Genomic DNA, 20,711 nt, shown 5'->3' on the forward strand with positions numbered 1-20,711 from the left:
TGGTGTTGCAGTAAAGGGCATCTGTTCAATCTCAGGTGCTGTGCAGATGGCAAAGACAAGATAATGTAGAAAAATGAGAAACAAGTGACTTTAATGTACAGTAATGCACGATCTGCATCACAAATAAATGACATTATTACATGCAGGAAACCTAGCCAGATGCCTGTACATTAAAACACATGACTCCTTGAGAGAATTAAGTACAGGCAATTTGCTCGGATTTTCTGCAGGCCTGCTGCATATTACATTAGTGTAGAGAGAACAAGAGATTAAGTGCTTTATTTATTGAAAGTGTTTAGGTAAAGTTGGCAGTTATTTAAGCATAATCTGATCTCCATAAATATTTAAATTATCTCTTTGTAGAAAAAAGAGTGAGGAAGGACAGCTGGCCTTAAAACAAAAGGATGTAAGGAGTATGATTATCTGGTGAACCTGTGAAAAATAGAACTTCTTTTGGCCTACATTTTTTAATCTTGTAACATTTTCCACTAGGCAAAAGTTTAAAAAAAATTTTAGGACTAGTGTGATAAAAGTATCTTTTTTTTTTTTTTTTTTGCTATGTAGGAATTAATAAATTCAAATATCAATGACGTGGAAATTTTAAAGTAGGAGGAGTTAGTGTGTTGAGTGCTGTAAGTAATGGGACCCTTTTCACTGTAAAATGTTAAATTTTTGTTTTTCAGCTTAAAGAAAGTGGTTATTGTACAGGTCATGAACCAGATTCTCTGGAGTTCAGTACTGTAGGAGGATGGGTATCTACTCGGGCCTCAGGCATGAAGAAGAATATCTATGGCAATATCGAGGACCTGGTAACTATTTTTCTAGTTATTATGTAATAATTGATTAGTATATAGATATTATTATAAAATGATTAGAAGCCTTTAAAAATTAAGAATTGGGGCCGGGCGCGGTGGCTGACGCCTGTAATCTCAGTACTTTGGGAGACCGAGGCGGGCGGATCATGAGGTCAGGAGATCGAGACCATCCTGACTAACATAGTGAAACCCTGTCTCTACTAAAAATACAAAAAAAAATTAGTCTGGTGTAGTGGCGGGCTCCTGTAGTCCCAGCTACTCGGGAGGCTGAGGCAGGAGAATGGCATGAACCTGGGAGGCAGAGCTTGCAGTGAGCCGAAATTGTGCCACTGCACTCCAGCCTGGGCGACAGAACGAGACTCTCTCAAAAAAAAAAAAAAAAAGAGTTGGATGGTAGATTCCCCCCTCCCATAAATATACTCCTTTTGACTATAATAACATTGGACATGTATAGTAGAAAGTTAATCAAAACACAACTGTGGTCATTATTTAAGGATGCCCCTTTTCAGGTGACTACATTTTAAGCTTTGTAGATGTTTCACAGTATCCAGCTCATAAAATACGGTCAGCTCTCTATATCCACTGGTTTCGTATCCACAAATTCAACCAAATGCAGTCAAAAATATTTGGAAAAAAAAATAACAATACTACAAGGAAAATAATACAAAAAATATAGTAGAACAACAATTTACATAGTATTTACATTGTATTATTCACAAATATTCTAAAATGATTTAAAGCATGTGAGAGGATGTGCATAGGTTTTATGCAAATACTGTGCTGTTTTATGTAAGGGACTTGAGTACCATGGATTTTGGTATCCTCAAAGGTCCTAGAACCAGTTCTATGGGGATACTGAGGGATGTCTGTATACAAATATTATTTTACAAGCCTCGTGGAAATGAAGTCTTCAACTCTACCGTGATTTTAGTCCATTTACTTAGATGATTTCATTTTTGCTACTCTGTTTCCTTAGGAGATTTTGCATTTTTCTGAAAATAATTTTTCCTGTATAGAATTAAAGAGGCTGATTGATATTGTTCTACCAAGTAGTGGTAAGACCTGTCATGTTTTATGTGCACGCTGCTTTTTGTAGCTGATATGGTGCCCCTTTGCTGGGAGTTAGTATAATAATAGTATATAACTCTGGGCACCCTAGTTAGGGATTAGGTATCATTTGTTGCTTTTTCAGTGATTAGTTGTGTGAATTTGTACAAATTGGTTTACCTTTCTAAACTTCAGTTTCCTCTTCTGTAAAACAGAATAATGATATTTGCTGCATAGAATTATTGTGAGGAGTAAAGGACATAAAATGAAAACTCAAAATCTCTGGTGTGTAGTAGGTGCTTCATAAATGTTGTTTCCTTATCGTCAATATTTTCATAGTAGTTTAAAAGAACTTTAATTTGAGACTATTAAAGTGATGTTCCCAACATTATTTCTGGAGCTATTTAGCTTTGCTTTTGAAATCTAAAGTTTCCACATTTTCATCAATATCTTTGTTGATAGGAATATTAAATCTTTAATAAAATATATTGGTTCTTTATAGTTAACACCGAGGAATTAAAAACTTTTGTCTATATTGTGAATACTTTTAAAATATTTTCATTATCCTATTTATTTTTCTTTATTCAAGGCATTTAGAAAAGCATATTTTTCTTTTTGCAATTAAAATAATCTAAATTCAGTTTTGGGGAGAAAATTTGATCCTTTTGCTATTGGATTATTAAGGACTTTATCAGAGTTAAGCAAATATTTGGTAAACAGCTACATTTAGCACTGCGAAATCATGTAATTTATTTTAATCATTTTTTGGAGATATTTAAGGGATACAAATTATAAGTGTACATCCTAGTGTAATTATTTGCATTAATAATTACTTAGCACATTTTATTTTATTTTTGTTTGTTTGTTTTTGAGACAGAATTTCGCTCTTGTTGCCCAGGCTGGGGTGTAGTGGCACAATCTCAGCTCACCGCAACCTCCACCTCCCGGGTTCAAGCTATTCTCCTGCCTCAGCCTCCAGAGTAGCTCGGATTACAGGCATGCGCCACCATGCCCAGCTGATTTTGTATTTTTAGTAGAGATAGGGTTTCTCCATGTTGGCCAGGCTGGTCTCGAACTCCTGACCTGAGGTAATCTTCCCACCTCGGCCTCCCAAAGTGCTGGAATTACAGGCATGAGCCACCTTGCCCAGCCAGCACATTTTATTTTTAACTTAAATTTTTAACTCTGCAATATATAGTATCCTCTGAAGCTGTCTTAATTTATATTGTTTGCTTTTGTGAAAATTTTTCCAAAGTTGATATTCTTTTAATACATGTGGCTACAATGGAACCCATGAAAAAATTAAAGAATGTGCTAATATATTTCTTAACATTAGTGCATATTTAATTAAAGCACAGTAAGTAATGATGCTCATAGCTTATTTAACTGTTTGAAAAAAGTTGAAGATAGTTGTTTAGTCCAAATTTTTTAAAAATTTAAAAGTTTTAACATCTGAAGAGTCAGAAGTCTGTATACAATGGGATATACTTTTCATCTTAAATTCTGGTTCCCACTTGTTTTCAAGGTCATTTTAAGGAATTCCAACTATAGTCCATCTCAAATACTTCTTAATTTAGTGAATGTCTCTTCACTAACGGATTTCCTGAGCATATCTGATTACACTTTCTTGTGCTAGTGTTACAGAGCTGAAGCTCATCGCTATTAGCGGTAATCCACTGCTTCTATGAAAGGAGCCTTGCTACATTCTTCAGTTATGAAGCACTGTTAGAAGGAAAAACATTGAACTCTGTAGTGACAAAACCAAACTAAAAATTCTGGATCTTCACAAAAGAAAGTAAAGTATGATGCAGTGAGCATTTCATTTTGAAGAATTTTCTGAAGAAAATGCTTCTTTTAAAATTATAATTGTGAATAGACAATTCAAGCAATTAGAAACATTTTTTATTTAAAAATATTCATTACAGAAGTATAAAAAATGTATGCTGTAGCTGGGCATGGTAGTTCACACCTGTAATCCCAGCACTTTGAGAGGACAAGGCTTGAGGCCAGGAGTTGGAGACCAGCCTGGGCAGCAGAGCAAGACGTCATCTCTACAAAAAATTAAAAAATTAGCTGGGCATGGTAGCACATGCTTGTAGTTCTAGCTACTCAGGAGGCTGGAGTGGGATAATTGCTTGAGCCCAGGAGTTTGAAGTTACAGTGAGCTATCATCCCACCACTGCACTCCAGCCTGGGTGACAAAGCAAGACCCTATTTTTTTTTTAAGTGTCCTGTGTATATTAAATACATATCATTTTGAACACTTTTAACATCTTCATATTCCTCCTTCTGTCATGGGATTCTTGGGGTGTCACTTTTTTAGCCAGAAACCTCTGGCTGGCGGCACCTTTGCCCAAGTTTTGCCTGGGCCCACTGGGCTTGTTCAGCCCACTCGGCCTGGCAGTCTGTGCTTGGCTTACGCTACTGGTCTGGATCCCATGCTTGCCAACGGCGAGCCAGGAACAGAGCAGTGAGGAGTGTGTGAATGAGTGAGTATGGAGTCTGGCCACAGCACACAGCCAGGCATGCCAGCTGTGGCAGGACAGGCAGCTCCAGGCATCAGCTCCCTACAAGGCTGCTGCTGGACCAGGCATACTGCAAGCAGCTTCCATTGGTGGCACCAGGGAATGTGGTGGTGCCTGGAAGCTTGGAGATGCCAGGGACTGCAGAGCCCCAAAGAGTGAGCCATAGCCCTGGCTCAGGGAACTCCTAGGTCTGGGCTCCTTGAAGGGCCACAGCTCTTCTCTCCTTCTCTTTCCTCTCTTTCCCTCTCATTGCCCTCCATGGGGCGAACAAGGGGTGTGTTTCAGCCCTGTTTGTGTTACAGCCCTTTCAGCTCTGCCGTTTGGCGGGTCCTGAGTTTTTGTCCCACATCCAGGAAGAATGAGGTATGCGGACAAGTGGAGGGTGAGCAAGGTGAAGGAGTGCTTTATTGAGTGACAAAACAGCTCAGAGGAGACCCGTATTGGGTAGCTCCTTTCCGCAGGTAGGCCATCCTGATGAGCATCCAGCTCTCAGCAGAGAGCCCACAGTGGGTAGTTCCTCTCCACAGGCAGGATGTCCTGATGAGTGTTTAGCCCTCAGGAGAGAGGAGACACACAGTGGGTAGCTCCTCTCCATAGGCAGGGCATCCTGATGAGTGTCAGCTCTCAGCAGAAAGGAGATCCACAGTGGGTAGCTCCTTTCTGCAGACAGGTCATCCTGGCATCTGCCTAATTCTGGCTGAGTCCTGGGTTTTTATGGGGTTCAGAGGGGAGGAAGTGTGTGCTGATTGCTCCATGGGTGGTTATGGGCAATCCTGGAAAAAGCATCATAAGTTCCCACTCCAGTCCATGGAACTGGCAGCCCAGCCCCCAGGCTTCAGGCCCCCCCTGGCTTGAAGGTGGGGTTTCACCGGGGACCGCCCATTTCTGCCTAGGAGCCTGTCTGCCTCCTGCCGCTGTTTATGGTGCCCAGATGCCCAGGCTGTTCGTGCTAAGGGCCTCCTGCAGGCCAGTGCCAAGCTGCCCTCAGCCCGCACTTATCCTCCCTTCTGTGCTCATTGGTGCCCAAAGTCCGGAGGGGGCTAAGGCAGCAGGGGGCTGGCATGTCAGCACTGCCCTGAGCATGCGCACACCCGGCTGGGTTGCAACAGCGCGCAGGCTCAGCCTCAACTTTTCTCCAAGATTGGAGCAGGTGCCGGAATGGGGAGAAGCCAGGCGGTGGAAGGAGGCACTTCCGAGCCTGCAGGGGCCGGGGGCTTCCCAGGCCCCCAAGAGTGTAGAGATGCCTGGGTCTGCAGCCGCAGCTGGGTGGCTGCAGCTGTGTCCAGGAGGGTGGGATTCCTGCATGCTTCTGGCCCCCAAGAGCACAGGGATGCCTGGGTCCAGGGCCACAGCTGGGCTGCCGCAGCTGCACTCAGGAGTGTGCGGCTTTTGCTCTGCCAACTAGGAAGGGGGTGGGGCTTCCACCTGTTTCCAGCTCCCTTTGGCTCCATGGAGTGCACAGCCCTGGTCATGCCACCCCCACTGCAGCCGATGTCTTTGCAGCAGCCACTCCAGATGGGCTGCTGGTGCCATCACTTCTAGAACCGTTTCTAGGCATACAATAAGCACATGAATATATCTAGTTTTTAATATAAAAAGGAGGACCATATGTGTTTCATCTACTCTTTAAATTATGTCATCAATATATTAACATGTAAATGAACAGGTTTGCACCATCATTTTTAAAGAGTTATATAATTCTTTTATTGAGAATGCATGGTTTATTTAACTCCCTCTTAATGAACATTTAAATTATTCTTGATTTCAAAATTACAGAAAATAAAGGAAAAATATTCTTTTTAAAATTTCTTTGGTATACATCTTTAATCATTTTCTTTGGGTAAGCTCCTTTAGTTGATTTGTTGGATCAAGAAGTTTATACATTTTAGACTTTGGATCCTTACAGCCAAATTGCCCTATGAAAATTTTGTACCAATTGACATTCTCACTAACACCATGAGAATCTTTGTATTTTACTGGACGTTTTATTTATGTTTTTGTATTTTGTTAATTGCTAGTGAACTTAAACTTTTAAAGGGTCCTCATTGGCAATTGTTATTTTGTATTTTGTGAATTGCTTATTGATGTTCTCTGCTCATTTCCTTCAATAATAAATAGACTGTTGTTATTTATCTGTCCAAAATTTATTCTAAAAATATTTTGGATTTTTACCTAACCACTTCTGATTCAGATCTCAAGAACTATTTTTAGAGTGATCCTCCTTGACCAGTATACTTACTTTCTTATTTGTATGATGAGTCACACATCTCTTTCTTTTCTTAAATTCAGTCATTGTTTCTACTGCTTCATCCCAGTTTGACTTGATCATAATTAATATTTAATTCTTTTCACTGTTTTCTACTAAGTGGGATTGAAGGTGGGGATAAAGAGAGAATAATTTTTTTCTTAGAATTCTAAGTGTCTAGAGCAGTGCCTGAGATGAATAATATGCTTCATAAAGGTTATGATTATTGCTTAGTTTTAGAGTCCATTAGTTCTGTGCCATATGGATAACCCTAAATTTGGTTTAAATAAATGTGTTATTCTGTTGTTCTTAAGATAATAAATATACTTAAACCACTTTAAATCAAGAGATGTACAATCTTAGAATGGTTTTTCCCTCTTTTAAGGTTATATACAAATTTAACTTTAGTCTAAAAATTACTAAAAGATACTAGAATTCTTAAAAGCATCACAATTTATTACTTAACCCAATACTTCAATAGTAGGTTTTACATAAATATATATAAATGTCTGTACATAGACACACATTCACTAACAGATGTCTAGAATTTACATCGTGTATTGTATTAAACAGGTGGTTCATATAAAAATGGTAACACCTAGAGGTATAATAGAAAAAAGCTGTCAAGGACCTCGTATGTCAACAGGCCCTGATATCCATCACTTCATCATGGGATCTGAAGGTAAATATAACTGTAAATTTATTAAGAAAAAATACAGGTTAGTCATGCAGTTTTGTGAAAATCTTTATATTGTGACATCAGATCTTTGAAAGACATGTTTTATATGTTTAAGGAATTTTTTAAATTTTTATTATTTTAAGACTATAAAGTTTTATTATGAGAACATCTGATTAAACTTCCTCTTACATTTTGCTTTTTTATGTTTCTAGAGACAGCTTGATCTTTTAATTTTTATTTTAGAATTTTTAATGAATTTCAGGAAAAGTGGTCATTAGGATTTAAAATGGTTTATTTTGACATTTTGTATTATAGTATTCTTAAATCTTGTCAGAATTATTGGGGGAAAGGATTGGTAAAGCATTATCTTATTGTCTTGGCTTTCTATAATTATGTATTTTATAAAGTTAATTACTATTAGAAGTGGAATTTAAAATTCTGGTTCACATATATTTTAAACTTTTGTTGGTCTTTTAATTTTTCACTACACAAATAGTATCATTTGCTTGGTTACTTAATGCTGGGTAGATTTGAATGTAGTTCATCTCATCTAAAACATTTAAGTCCTGTGCAGATCTGGAAAGGACATAATAATTATGTAGGCATGGTGAATTGTATGGATAAAGTAAACATGGGCTTATTTTTCAATTTTTAGGGTGGGAGAAAGACATTCCTTAAATTCAGAGAAATAAATTAAAATAAACAAGTGTTCCTAGATTAACAGAGGAGCTCATTATTCACTTCAGAAAGTGGTCCAAGCTGCAGAAGATATATTTCTGTAACATTTAGCTATATTTGTGAATAAAAGAGCAGGTACGATAAACTAAGATGTTAGGCATAAATTCTATTCTTTGACAGTAACATCAAAGAGGGAAAGTATAATAAACTATGTTTCTTAGTGATGTGGTAGAGATCAATTGTTTGGCTGATGACCAGTAGTACTGCTTAGATGTTTTTCATGGTAACCAATGACAGACCTTTGTCAAGATATCTCACCAGTTTACTCAGTTTATTCCTTTTCTGATCAGCATACTCTTCTATGAAAAAACAAAACTATATTTGTAATAAGAAAAATAATGTTAAATTCATTTAAAATAAGGTAGTTACTTAATATTATTATGGGACTTCTTATACTAATGCATCATCTACAAATTAGAGGAATGTAACTTTTTGCCATCAGAAGTCAAGTTGAATAACGAAAATAGCTATTAAAACTCATAATTTTTCATTACGTTATTGATATTTACATAATTGGAGTCAACTCCGTAAATATAAATAATTTTTTTTCAAATAGCCACATTATACTTTTTTTTCTCCCATCAGTTAGCCTTTTAAAAATTCTAGTTGCTAGATATTATGCTGGGGCATTTGAGACAGATAATAACAGACAATTATACAACAGCGTGACAAATTACATGATCAAGTAAAATGCAGAAGAAATATAAACAAGATGAAGTTGATAGGTGCTTACAAAGGCTTCCCCAGAGAGGCCATACTGAAAGTGGTCTTTGAGGTCGATAAGAAGAAAATAATTCCAGGTCAAGTTGAGGGAAGACAGAAGAGGGGAGTTGCCCTGCAGAATGATCATGATGTTGGTGGTCTTAGAAATGAGAAAGGGCCATGTCTGCCTCATTACGAGGCTGCTGGTTTTTCAGTATGACGGGAATGTAAGGTTTAATTGTGGAGTAGAACAGGCAGCAGGTCTAGGAGCAGAATGGTAAGGGCTACAGGGTAGTTCGAGAGATAATTTGGTCTTTTCGTGCCTTTTAAATTGGTTTGAACTTTTATCTAAAAGACTGGGCTACCTCCTTAGGTAGTCACCAACTGTATGAATTTAAGGAAGGGACAAACTTATTATAGTAAAGTAAGCAAAGAACTATAAGAGATTGGGTTGGGCGTGGTGGCTCACACCTGTAATCCCAGCACTTTGCAAGGCTGAGGCGGGTGGATCACTTGAGGTCAGGTGTTCAAGACCAGCCTGACCAACATGTTGAAACCCCATCTCTACTAAAAATACAAAAATTAGTCGGGTGTGGTGGTGCATGCCTGTAATCCCAGCTACTCAGGAGGCTGAAGCATGAGAATCGCTTGAACCCGGGAGGCAGAGATTACAGACTGCAGTGAGCCTAGATTATGCTACTACACTCCAGCCTGGGTGATGGAGTGAGACTTTGTCTCAAAAAAAAAAAAAAAGAAAAAGAAAAAAGAAAAGAAAGAAATATAAAAAGAGATATGGTTTATTTAAAATTTATGAGACTAAATTACTATAGTTAAATGAGATTTTATTACAAAGTACATGCAACATAGCATACTGATAAAAGAGCATGAACCATGAAGACTATCAGATCTGGATTTCCATCCTGATTCTACTACTTATATTTCCATGACTTTGTATAAGTTAGATAATTTTCAGTGCCCAATGTCCTCAGCCATAAAATGGGAATAATAAAATTATTCATCTTCATAAGTGTGTTATAAGGATTAAGTGAGATTATGCTGAACAATTTAGTGTAGTAAATACTATTGTAGCTGCTTATTATTTTGATATCAGTGATCTTTACAATCTATGGTCCCTAATCCCCATTTCAGTTTGTGAATATAGAGTTATTTTAATATAGGCCAGGAGACAGCATGATTGAAATAGTAAATTTATATGAAATCATATTCTTATGTAAAATGTATTTTATCTGCTATTTTGACCTACCTGTGTAATAACTTCCTGCCTTAAATGTGAATCATAAACTTTTCTTGAGCTTTAAAAAAATTTCTTTTACTTCAGTCAAATCATTTGATGACAACCTTGAAAGTATTACTATCCAAAAACCTATTTTCTCCATCCAACTAAGTTCTATATGTGATTAAGCATATTAAGTTTAATGTGTTTGTCTTGTTTTGTGTTATGAATTTTTCATAATGATTTTTTTCAACAAGTAGCTTTCTCCTATTTTAGATGCTATAACATGATCGGTATAATGAAAAATGTAATAAATATTCAAGCATTTGAAATGCTTTCCATTCTGTTTCTATATATGATATATGGATTTGCTTTTTTATTTGAAAAACAAAGTACATTTTTGTTTTTTAACCCATGACTCACCCTTTTTTTAGTCTTTGTCTACAATTAAAGAGATGAAATACTCAATGTCAGTTCTTTTGTAAAGTTTCACTAGTTATTCTTTGCTTAAATGAAGATCATCCTTTGGTAGTTTCCTCAGGAAAGGCACATTTATATATCCCCAGAGTTCTGGAATGTTGCAAATTGGTTTTCTGTGGCTGTGATACTTGAAAGACAGCTTGAGTGAATATACCTTTTGGTCATTAATTTCTTTAAGTTTCTTTAAAATGCTGTTTCCACTGTTACTTTGTTTTATATATTATTTTAAAGAAATATGATACCTGTTTAATTTTCTTAGTAGGCTAATTTTCTCTTTTTGCCTGGAGGCCTTGAGGATTTTTTTTCTTTATTGCTAAAGTCTAATACTTTTGCAACTTAGAGTTGATAGTCCTGGGTTATTTTGCTTCAGTACCGAGTGGACCCTTTCTATTTGTAGATTCAGGTCTCCTTTTATTTCTGTAAAGTTTTTTTTTGGATTGTAGTGTTAAATATTAGGGTTTTTTTTTTTTCATTGTTTCAGTTTTCATCCTCAGGGACATTGATTATACATATATTTGACTTTCTTTGCTAGTTTTCCATTTCAGTCACTTTTTCTCTGACCCTTTTTCTCTGACTTCTTAATTTTCATTCTCTTGATTATTTTTCTGGGTTTTTTTTTTCAATGCCCTGTATTAAGTTTTATTTGAATCTATTTTGTATTCTCCTTTGGGTAGTTTATAACATAGCCTTTACTAAAAGTGCCTTTTTTTGGTTCTGTTTCTTTCCTCAGGTTAGTCAGCTCTTGTTTCATTTCTTGTTGTTGATTTTTGTTTGTTTGTTTGTATTTCTGATTCAAGGTATTTTTTCATATCCCTGTTGCTTGATTGACGATATTTAATTCATGTTGTGTTACAGCTTTCTTCAGGATCGTGGCTGGTTTTAGGGTGGAGACTTTTCACCAATAGTAATGTTTTTATTGGCGTTTTCTGACTTTTGTAGTTGTTTTGTTTAGAGATCTGATCTGCCTTTTTCTAGTCCTATTTTTTACTTGGAAAGGGCTCCTATTTTGAGAGTGTTCTTTCCTGACACTTCTACCCTCTGCTATGCTATTTGTTTATAAATGGTGGTGTTTTTAGTGAAGGAAGAATTGGCATGTCTTCTTTCTCTTTCATTTCTATAGGGTCTTTAATTTCTCTTTATTACTTTATTCTTTCTCTTTACTGGCTTGTCTGCAAGGAGTCCACATACTTTTACGTGTGTACACGTGTACACATCTTGCTTCTCCAAGGCAGCCATTTCTGGTTCCTTCCATTTTCAAACTTCTTCCCATAGCTAGGGCTATGGACTACCAAGTCCTGTATAATATTTTGGCATTATTATTGCACTGTTGTTTTCTGGGAGTAATTTTGGCTGTACTTCGTCCAGTTCCTCTGTTACTCTCTACTTTTTTGTGTGTAGTCTTTTAAGAAGACTCCTTTTATGTACTTTTCATCCTTATAAGCTTATAGCAGCTGGAAGGCTACAGGAAATCTGTTGGAATTTTTTCTTTTTATCTCTACTTAGAGGTAATTTGAAAGTTGCAGTGTTTATTGTTTCCTTGTATGCTGAAGATCTAGGTCCTGTGTGGCTTTGTTTTCCTTGTTGATTTTTATATTTTGGGGAGTTGAAGAAAATAGAGGGAGAGAAAAGATTCATAATCAAATGCCTGCTGTTCTTAATCCTTAAGTCCTGAGAATATATTTTCAAATTATGAGAGTTACTTCAAGCAGATACTTGCATTTTGTATCAAATAGCATTTGAAGCCTTCAGTTTTCTTTGAGAACAAACATATTTGAAAATTACAAAACAGAAAATTCGTAAGTTTATTGACACTATTTTTTTTTTAAGCAGAATGGAAAGTGAATGACTTACAAGCATCTCTGATGTCACATTGCCATGGAGTTATTTGGAAACAATTATATAAAGTGAATATAAAGTACTGGCATAACATACATATAATTAATAAATAATTTAAGTAGTTGTATATTACTCTATTGACATAATATTCCCAGAACAAAAGAATCAATAAATACATTAAAACTCTACATAAATGGGCCTTTTGATGCAGTGAATTTGGAATATCCATTTGTGATTGGCTGAGTTTGAACTTAAGTCAGAATGGAAGCTGCCCCTGTCAAACTGCATTTGGGACCTGGATGGATTTTTATCTTACACTGGGACCATGCAGAATTCCTAGCTGGCTTGTTGCACAGGCTCACCTTGGTCATTTCATTAACTTTGCAGTAATGCAATGCCTCGTTTTGTACTACTAATTTTTTAAAGTCTCATTTATAGATTTATGGTGAGTTTCACTACTTTAGATTGCCTATAGTATATATATGAAGCAATATACAGAAATTTAAGTCATGATGCCTTCTTACTAGTACCTTAGAATTTTGATGTAGAATGAGAATTTTAAAGTTTGTTAATGTAACAGTATATACATTTAAGAATAAACTTTTTGAATAAGTAATAACTTGTATATTTATACAATTTGGATATGTAGAAACATGGGAAATTCAAAAGTTACTCAAGAATGTTATAGGGAAAAATTTGCCTCCTATCCCTGTCTTACAGGCATCTTCCCTGTCCAAAGGCAACACTATTGCTACATATAACTGATGCAGGATTTTTGCTCCTTAGCTCAGCTAAAATCTTGTTTTATGACCAGGAAGAAATTAGCCATGCAGACACATTGAAAGGTGAGGAGAGCGGAAGTTATTAAAAGAAAGCTGTCAGCAAAAAAAGGGGTTCTGCCAACAGGCTCCCACCTCACAGATCGAATACCGGGCCGCCACATGCACAAGCTGAAGAGCCCAGGCTTCTTCCTCCTGCACAAGACATACATTCCTGGTGACTGCACCCCACTCTTCCAGTGCACAGACAGGCCCCCAGTCTGCTGTGGGCATGCCCAGACAAGGCCTTGGTTAGGTTCCCTCATCTGCACAAAAGCATCTGATGTAAACACTTGTGGAGTGGGTTAGAGATTCTCTGGGACCCTCTGTTATCTGCCTCCTGTATCTACCATAACCATGTATGTATATATTTTTTAAAAAACAAGTGGGAGTTTACTACTCTTTGCTCATCACATTTAGAGCCAGTTCATTCTTTTTGACAGCTGCATGATATTCCATTCATTGAATATACCTTGATGTATTTAACCAAACCCCTGTTGGTTGGCATTTAAGTGGTGTCCAATTTTGTCTTTGGCTTATATTTAGATTACAATGCTGTGATTCAAAGAAATATTCTCAAATGTCTTCATTTCTTAGAACTTAGGAAATATTTCACCAAAAGCTTAGAACTTGGAGTTTGGTTTTGAATAGAAATGTTTTCCTGGTTAAAGTCAGGGTTTATACTCACCTTCTTTAATGAATTTCAATCTTGTGAGTTTTGAGTTTGATCAAGTGGTTATTAAAGTTTTCCATAGTCTATGGACAGATTAGAGCAAATAGAAGAGATGATTCATGCCTTAGGAATTTCTGCCTGACAAATTTCCAATTTATTTGTAACAAGAACTAACTGTGAACATGAGATGTTAATTCCAAGATACCAGGAATTTCTAAAAGTGTTGAAAAGAGTGGAAAGAATGACAGATAATCTTAGTGATATTGTCAGTATAGTGGAAGGAAATTAGCAAATTAAAGTGATACTACTTGTCTTGGTGAGAAAGCGTAGGTGTGGGAGATAATTCTGTGTTAGTGGGTAAGACAGCATAGTACTAATAGGTAACCTGTCAACCCTTTGCCTCTTCTGACAAAGTTTTGGAAATTCACCTCAAAAAGAAACTATCTTTTAGCTATCACCATTCCTCCCTCCAGCTCCCCAGCAATCCTGCCCCAAGCCTAAGCAACTACTGATCTTCTTTTGATCTCTAGATTTGCCTGTTCTGGAAATTACACAGAATTGGAATTATATAATATATAATCTTATGACTGGCTTCTTTCACTTACCACATTTTAAAGATTCAACAGTTGTAGTGTGTATCAGTACCTCATTCCTTTTTTTATAACTGAATAATATTCCACCGCATGCATATTTTGCATTTTGTTACTCCATTCATTACTGAGATTGTTTCCACATTTTGGCTGTTATGAATTGTGCTGCATTAAACATTTATGTACAAACTTTTGTGTGACATATTTTTATTTTTGGGGGGTTTATAGCCTAGGAGTGGAGTTGCTGGCCATATAAGTCATAACCCTATGTTTCACCATTTGAAGAATAGCCAGACTGTTTTCTAGCGTGGCTGCACCATTTTACATTCCCACAAGCAGTAGATGACGGTCCCATTTTCTGTAAGTTATGTAATTTATTGCTGTACAGTTGTTCATAGTGTTCCTTTATAATTCTTTTTGTTTTTGTAAGATTACTAGTAATATCCCCTATTTTATTTCCAATTCTAGTGATTTGTGTCCTCTCTTTTTTTTCTCGGTCACTTTAGCTAAAGATTTGTTAATTTTATTGATCTTTTTGGAGAACTACCTTTTGGTTTCATTGATTATTTTTTATTGATTTTCTATCCTTGATCTCATTAATTTCACCTCTAATCTCTAATAATTCCTTCTGTCTGCTTGTGTTAGATGTAGTTTGCTCTTCTTTTTCTAGTAGCTTAAGGTAGAAGATTAGGCTATTTGAGATTTAAAAAAATATGTACAGACATTTACCATCACAATTTCTCTCTAGGTATTGCTTTACCTTATCTGATAAGTTTTGGTATATTGTGTCTTCCTTTCCATTCTTCTCAAACTGTTTTCCAGTTTCCCTGTTGATTTCTTCTTTGACTCGTTGATTATTTAGTAGTGTATTGTTTAATTTTCACATATTAGTTAGCGTTCCAGTTTCTTTCTTATCAGTTTCTTATTTCATTCCATTGTGGCTTGAGAACATACTTTGTATTATTTCAGTCTTTGAAAATTTGTTCAAGTTTATTTTATGACCTCGCTAGCATGTAGTCTATCCTGGAGAATGTTCTGTGAGCACTTGAAATAAATGTATATTCTTCTGTTGTTGGGTGGAGTGTTCTATTCTGTTAGGTCTAATTGGTTTATAGTGTACAAGTCCTATTGCCTTCTTGGTCTTGTGCCTAGTTGTTGTGTCCATTATAGACAGTGCGGCATTGAAGTCTCCAACTGTTATTGTTGAATTATCTATTTCTCCCTTCATTTCTGTCAGTTTTTGCTTCATATATTTTTGTGCCTTGTTATTAGGTGCATTCTGTTTATATTTGTTGTTTTGTCTTCCTGATGGCTTATCATTATAAAATGTCCTTCTTTATTGCTAGTAATATTTTGTTTCAGTCTGTTTTGTATGATATTAGTATATAGTCCCTCTAGCTTTCTTGTGGTTGCTGTTTGCATTATATATTTTTTTCTTTCAATCTAGTCGTATCTCTGAATTTAAAGTGTAGATTCTGTAGATAGCAAATAGTTGGATCTTTTTAAAAAAATGGTCTCACTATCTTTGTCTTTTCTTTTGGTTGTTTAGTCCATTCACATTTAATGTTATTATTGGTATGGTCGGATTTATGTCTGTCTTTTTTTTTTACCCCTCTCTATGGGTCTCATGTCTTTTTGTTTCTGTAGTTTGTGATTATTGCTTTCTTTTGCCTTAAGTGAATATTTTCTAATGTAGCATTTTAATTTCCTTAGTGATTTTTTTCAGTATACTTTTTTGAGTTACCTCCTTAGTAACCTCTGTAAATGTTACAAACCAACAATACATTGCTAACATTACCACTATATATAATTGGCTTTCAAAGAAGCTGAAAGAAGAAACGAGAGCAAGTACAAGTACAGGTTGAGCATCCAAACATGAAAATCCAAAATCCAAAATGCTCCAAAATTTGAGACTTCTTGATCACTGACTTGACATTCAAAGGAAATGCTCAGTGGAGCATTTTGGATTTTGGATTTTTGGATTTGGGATGCTCAACTGGTAAGTATAATGCATATATTCCAAGATTTAAAAAATCCCAAATTGAAAACACGTCTGGTCCTAAGCATTTCAGATAAGGGATATTCAACATTTCTAGACATAGAACTTTTTTTATATTACCCATTTTGTTATCCTTTCTGCTTCTCTTCATTTGTTCCTGTGGGTTTACATTACCGTCTGTAATCGTATCCTTAGCCCAATAGAGCTTTACTTTCACTCACTTCTTTTGTGCTCGTATTGGCACATATATCACATTTGTATATGTTATAGATCCAAAAATACATCATATATGTATTGTTTTATACTAATGCTTTTTAAATCAGATGTGAGAAGAAAGGAGAAGAAATATGCATTAATACTATCTTTTGTAATTACATAAAATAGAAGAAGACTCAAAAGTGCTCTTTTTTGTATATATTAATTTGAATTACTGTTTGGGGTCACCTGCTTTTAGTTTGAAGAACTTCCTTTAGTGTTTATTGTAAGCCTTTAGTATTTATTTCCAGCAATGAAGTCCTCTCAGCTTTTATCTGGGAATGTCTTTATTTTGTTTTCATTTTTGAAAGATAACTGCTGGATGTAGGATTCCTGGTTGACACATTTTTTCCCCCTTTCAGCATTTTATCCCACCACTGTCTGACTTTCATTGTTTCTGCTGATAAGTCAGCTGTTAACTTTATGAGTTTCCTCTTGTGATTGATGAGTCATTTTTCTCTTGCTGTTTTCAAGATTTTTCTCTTGCCTTTGACTTTTAGCATTCCTACTATGATGTGTCTGTTTGTGGATATCTTTGTGTTGCTCCTATTTGAAATTTGTTGAGCTCCCTTAATGTATAGGTTATTGGTTTTTAATAAATTTAGGAAGTTTTCAGCCATTCTTTCTTTGAATAATTTTTTTCTGCTCCTTTCTCTGTTTTTCTTCCAGTACTCCCATTACACGTAAATTGGTGTGCTTAATGGTTTCCTGCATTTCTCTGAGGCACCATCCATTGTTCTCTCTGTTCTTCATGTTGCATAATCTCTATACATCTATCTTCAAGTTTGATATTCATTCTTTTGCCAGAGACCATCTGTTGTTAAGCCCTTCTAGTGAATTGTTCATTTCAGTTATTTTGCTTTTCAACTCCAGAATTTCTATTTGATTCTTCTTAATAGTTCATCTTCATTTATAATCTTTAATGATGTGACATTGTCATCAGAATAATCCAGAATAATCCAATCAAATTCAGGCACTTTAGAAGGGATAGTTCTGGAGGTTAGTGTTTGGGATTTTTAGGGGGAGTGCAAGAGGGGTCCTCCCCATTGTCTCCCAGGCAAACTAGATGGCCTACATTTTAGGCTATATCTCTAGTGAATCTACCTGTGTCTTCCCAATTACCTTTTTACCACATCATTCACTGTTTTTGAGAATGTCCTTGGACTTGGACTTCACCATGCTCTGTTGCAAATAAAGTCATTTCCATTGGAAAGAGATTAGGAGCTATCTGTCTTATGGCCTGTTTCTCTCCCTCCCCAGAGAGAATCTCTGAGCCATGGCTCAGGAGTTAGGGGTGGGGACAATGGCATGTTTCTATCTAAGTAACACCTCTGCTTTAGGAGCTGAATGTTGGGAGAAAGTGGGGAAGGAAATTAGGTTATCTAGGTTTGCTTCTCCTGGCAAGAAACCAGCCCTTTATGAGCCAGGACAAGGGGATTGAGACCCCAGTTTTAGTGTGCTACACTCAAGGTAGAGCTTTTGTCCCACAGTTGGGGCCCAGCTACAGGGGAGCACTACCTCCCAGCTGCACTCACCTGGAACTTAGCCTTGGGAAAAGGTAGCTGGGGTCAGGATATTATATGGAATAGGATCAAAATTGTTTCTGAAATTAAGAAAGTCTTTAGATATATATTCGAGAGAAAGGAAAACGTGTCCATATAAAAACTTGTACATGTGTGTTCATTGCAGCATTATCAATAGTAGCCAAAAAGTAGAATCCCATATGTTCATCAACTGATGAGCAGATAAACAAAATGAATTATACTATACAATGGAATATTTGGGAATTAAAAAGTAATGAAATATTAATACATGCTATAGCATGGATGAACCTTGAAACATTTTGGTAAGTGAAATAAGCCAGTCACAAGGCCAGGTATTATGAGATGCCTTTTACATGAAATGTCCAGAATAGGCAAGTCTGTATAGACAGAAAATAGATTTGTGGTTGCCTATGGCTAGGGTGTGGGAGTGGAAATGGAGAGGGTTTGTTTAGTGGATATGGTTTCTTTTTTGGGATGATGAAAATGTTCTAAACTTAGATTGTAATGACAGTTGCACATGTCTGTGAATATAACACAAAACATTGTATTTTGGGGCCAGGTGCAGTGGCTCATGCCTATAATCCCAGCACTTTGGGAGGCCAAGGCGGGTAGATCACCTGAGGTCGGGAGTTCGAGACCAGCCTGACCAACATGGAGAAAACCCGTCTCTACTAAAAATACAAAATTAGCCAGGCATGGTGGTGCATGTCTGTAATCCCAGCTACTCGGGAGGCTGAGGCAGGAGAATTTACTTGAACCCAGGAGGCAGAGGTTGTGGTGAGCCGAGATCGTGCCATTGGACTCCGTCCTGGGCAACAAGAGCGAAACTCCATCTCAAAAATTTAAAAAAATACCATTTGACCCAGTCATCCCGTTACTGGGTATATACCCAAAGGATTATAAATCGTGCTGCTATAAAGACACATGCACACGTATGTTTAGTGCAGCACTATTCACAATAGCAAAGACTTGGAACCAACCCAAATGTCCATCAATGATAGACTGGATTAAGAAAATGTGGCACATATACACCATGGAATACTATGCAGCCATAAAAAATGATGAGTTCATGTCCTTTGTAGGGACATGGATGAAGCTAGAAACCATCATTCTCAGCAAACTATCGCAAGGACAAAAAACCAAACACCGCATGTTCTCACTCATAGGTGGGAGTTGAACAATGAGAACACTTGGACACAGGAAGGGGAACATTACACACTGGGGCCTGTTGTGGCCGGGGGGGAAGTGGGGAGGGATAGCATTAGGAGATATACCTAATGTAAATGACGAGTTAATGGGTGCAGCATACCAACATGGCACATGTATACATATATAACAAACCTGCATGTTGTGCACATGTACCCTAGAACTTAAAGTATTATAAAAATATATATATATAAATAAAAAAATTAAAAAAATTAATAATTGTATTTTGCACTTTAAATGGGTGAATTTTGTAGTCTAAATTATGCCTCAGTAAAGATGCTAAAACGAAAGAGAACGTTTAGTCACTTTTGTTATCTTTTAAATTTTGTAAGGCATATCTATTTTGTATTAAAATATTTATCAAGCCAAACTTACAGAGCTTTTATGATCATACAAGTCATACGTTATTTTATAATCTCAGTAGGAAATCATGTGTATATGTGGTGAATATATTGTGATCTAATGTAATTTGCTTTTCATAGACTTGTCATAGTTTTTAATCCTGTGTTATATATTGACAAGTTGTTTAATTATATTGTAAACGTATTGGAAGCTTTGGTTTTTGCGAAACTTTTAAATTTCTTGTGTTATGAAGATCTGCAGTTTCAAGGATTTCTCCCCTTTTTTACTCTTTTTTTAAAATGATGCTCAGAAAATTTACTAATAAAGTTATTAATTTCTAACATTTGTACATCAGTAACCATTCATTTGGAAAGCTTGGCTTTGTGAATATAATAGTTTAACTTATTTTTTCCTCTCTAATTAGTCCCCCTTATAATAAAGAAAAGAACATTTCTTTTTTTAATCTTTTTTTACTTTTTGTTTTGTTTTGTTTTTTCATTTTTTAATTTGTGTGTGTGTTTATATTTTTTCTTTTTAAAGAGCATTTCTTTTATTGGTGGTCATCTTATGTTAGATATTTATAATGACTACTTTGTCTCCATCTGGTATTTTTTGTTTCTTAAATGGGCATCTCAGTAATGCCTTTATCTTTTCTTTCTATTAATTCTTAGGAAAAAAAGCAAGATAATGTTTCCTCAGATTTCTTCTATCATCTTAGATTCTCATTGAAGGTTAGGGTTTTTTTGCCCAATACATTGTTTTTAAGACTAAAAATAAGCACAAATATCAAAATACACTTTTGTCTGAATACATATGAGACATAAGAACCCATTGTTTTTCAATTTTTTTATTTTAATAAGTTGTAATACTTTAAAAACCATTTAAAAGTAACCTTCTTGGAGAAAGTTTACTTTAAAATGTTGAAAAATATTTGTACATGACTAAGTAAAGCGTATTCCTAAAGCTTTTTTGAGAAATTATAA

At 35.9% G+C, this 20,711-nt stretch overlaps 1 protein-coding gene across 2 annotated transcripts in view; it reads left to right on the plus strand.

Moving 5' to 3' along the window:
• AGPS (alkylglycerone phosphate synthase) overlaps positions 1–20,711 on the plus strand; it is a 157,678-nt gene that overhangs the window by 75,070 nt on the left and 61,897 nt on the right. For both annotated transcript variants that reach the window (XM_054478101.2, XM_054478102.2), the window contains exons 9-10: positions 684–809; positions 7,206–7,314. In XM_054478101.2, the coding sequence (XP_054334076.2) occupies positions 684–809; positions 7,206–7,314 (235 nt within the window). The remainder of the gene's footprint in view (positions 1–683; positions 810–7,205; positions 7,315–20,711) is intronic.

This window comes from Pongo pygmaeus, chromosome 11, assembly GCF_028885625.2.
Source record: "Pongo pygmaeus isolate AG05252 chromosome 11, NHGRI_mPonPyg2-v2.0_pri, whole genome shotgun sequence".
NCBI classification, from domain to species: Eukaryota; Metazoa; Chordata; class Mammalia; order Primates; family Hominidae; genus Pongo; species Pongo pygmaeus.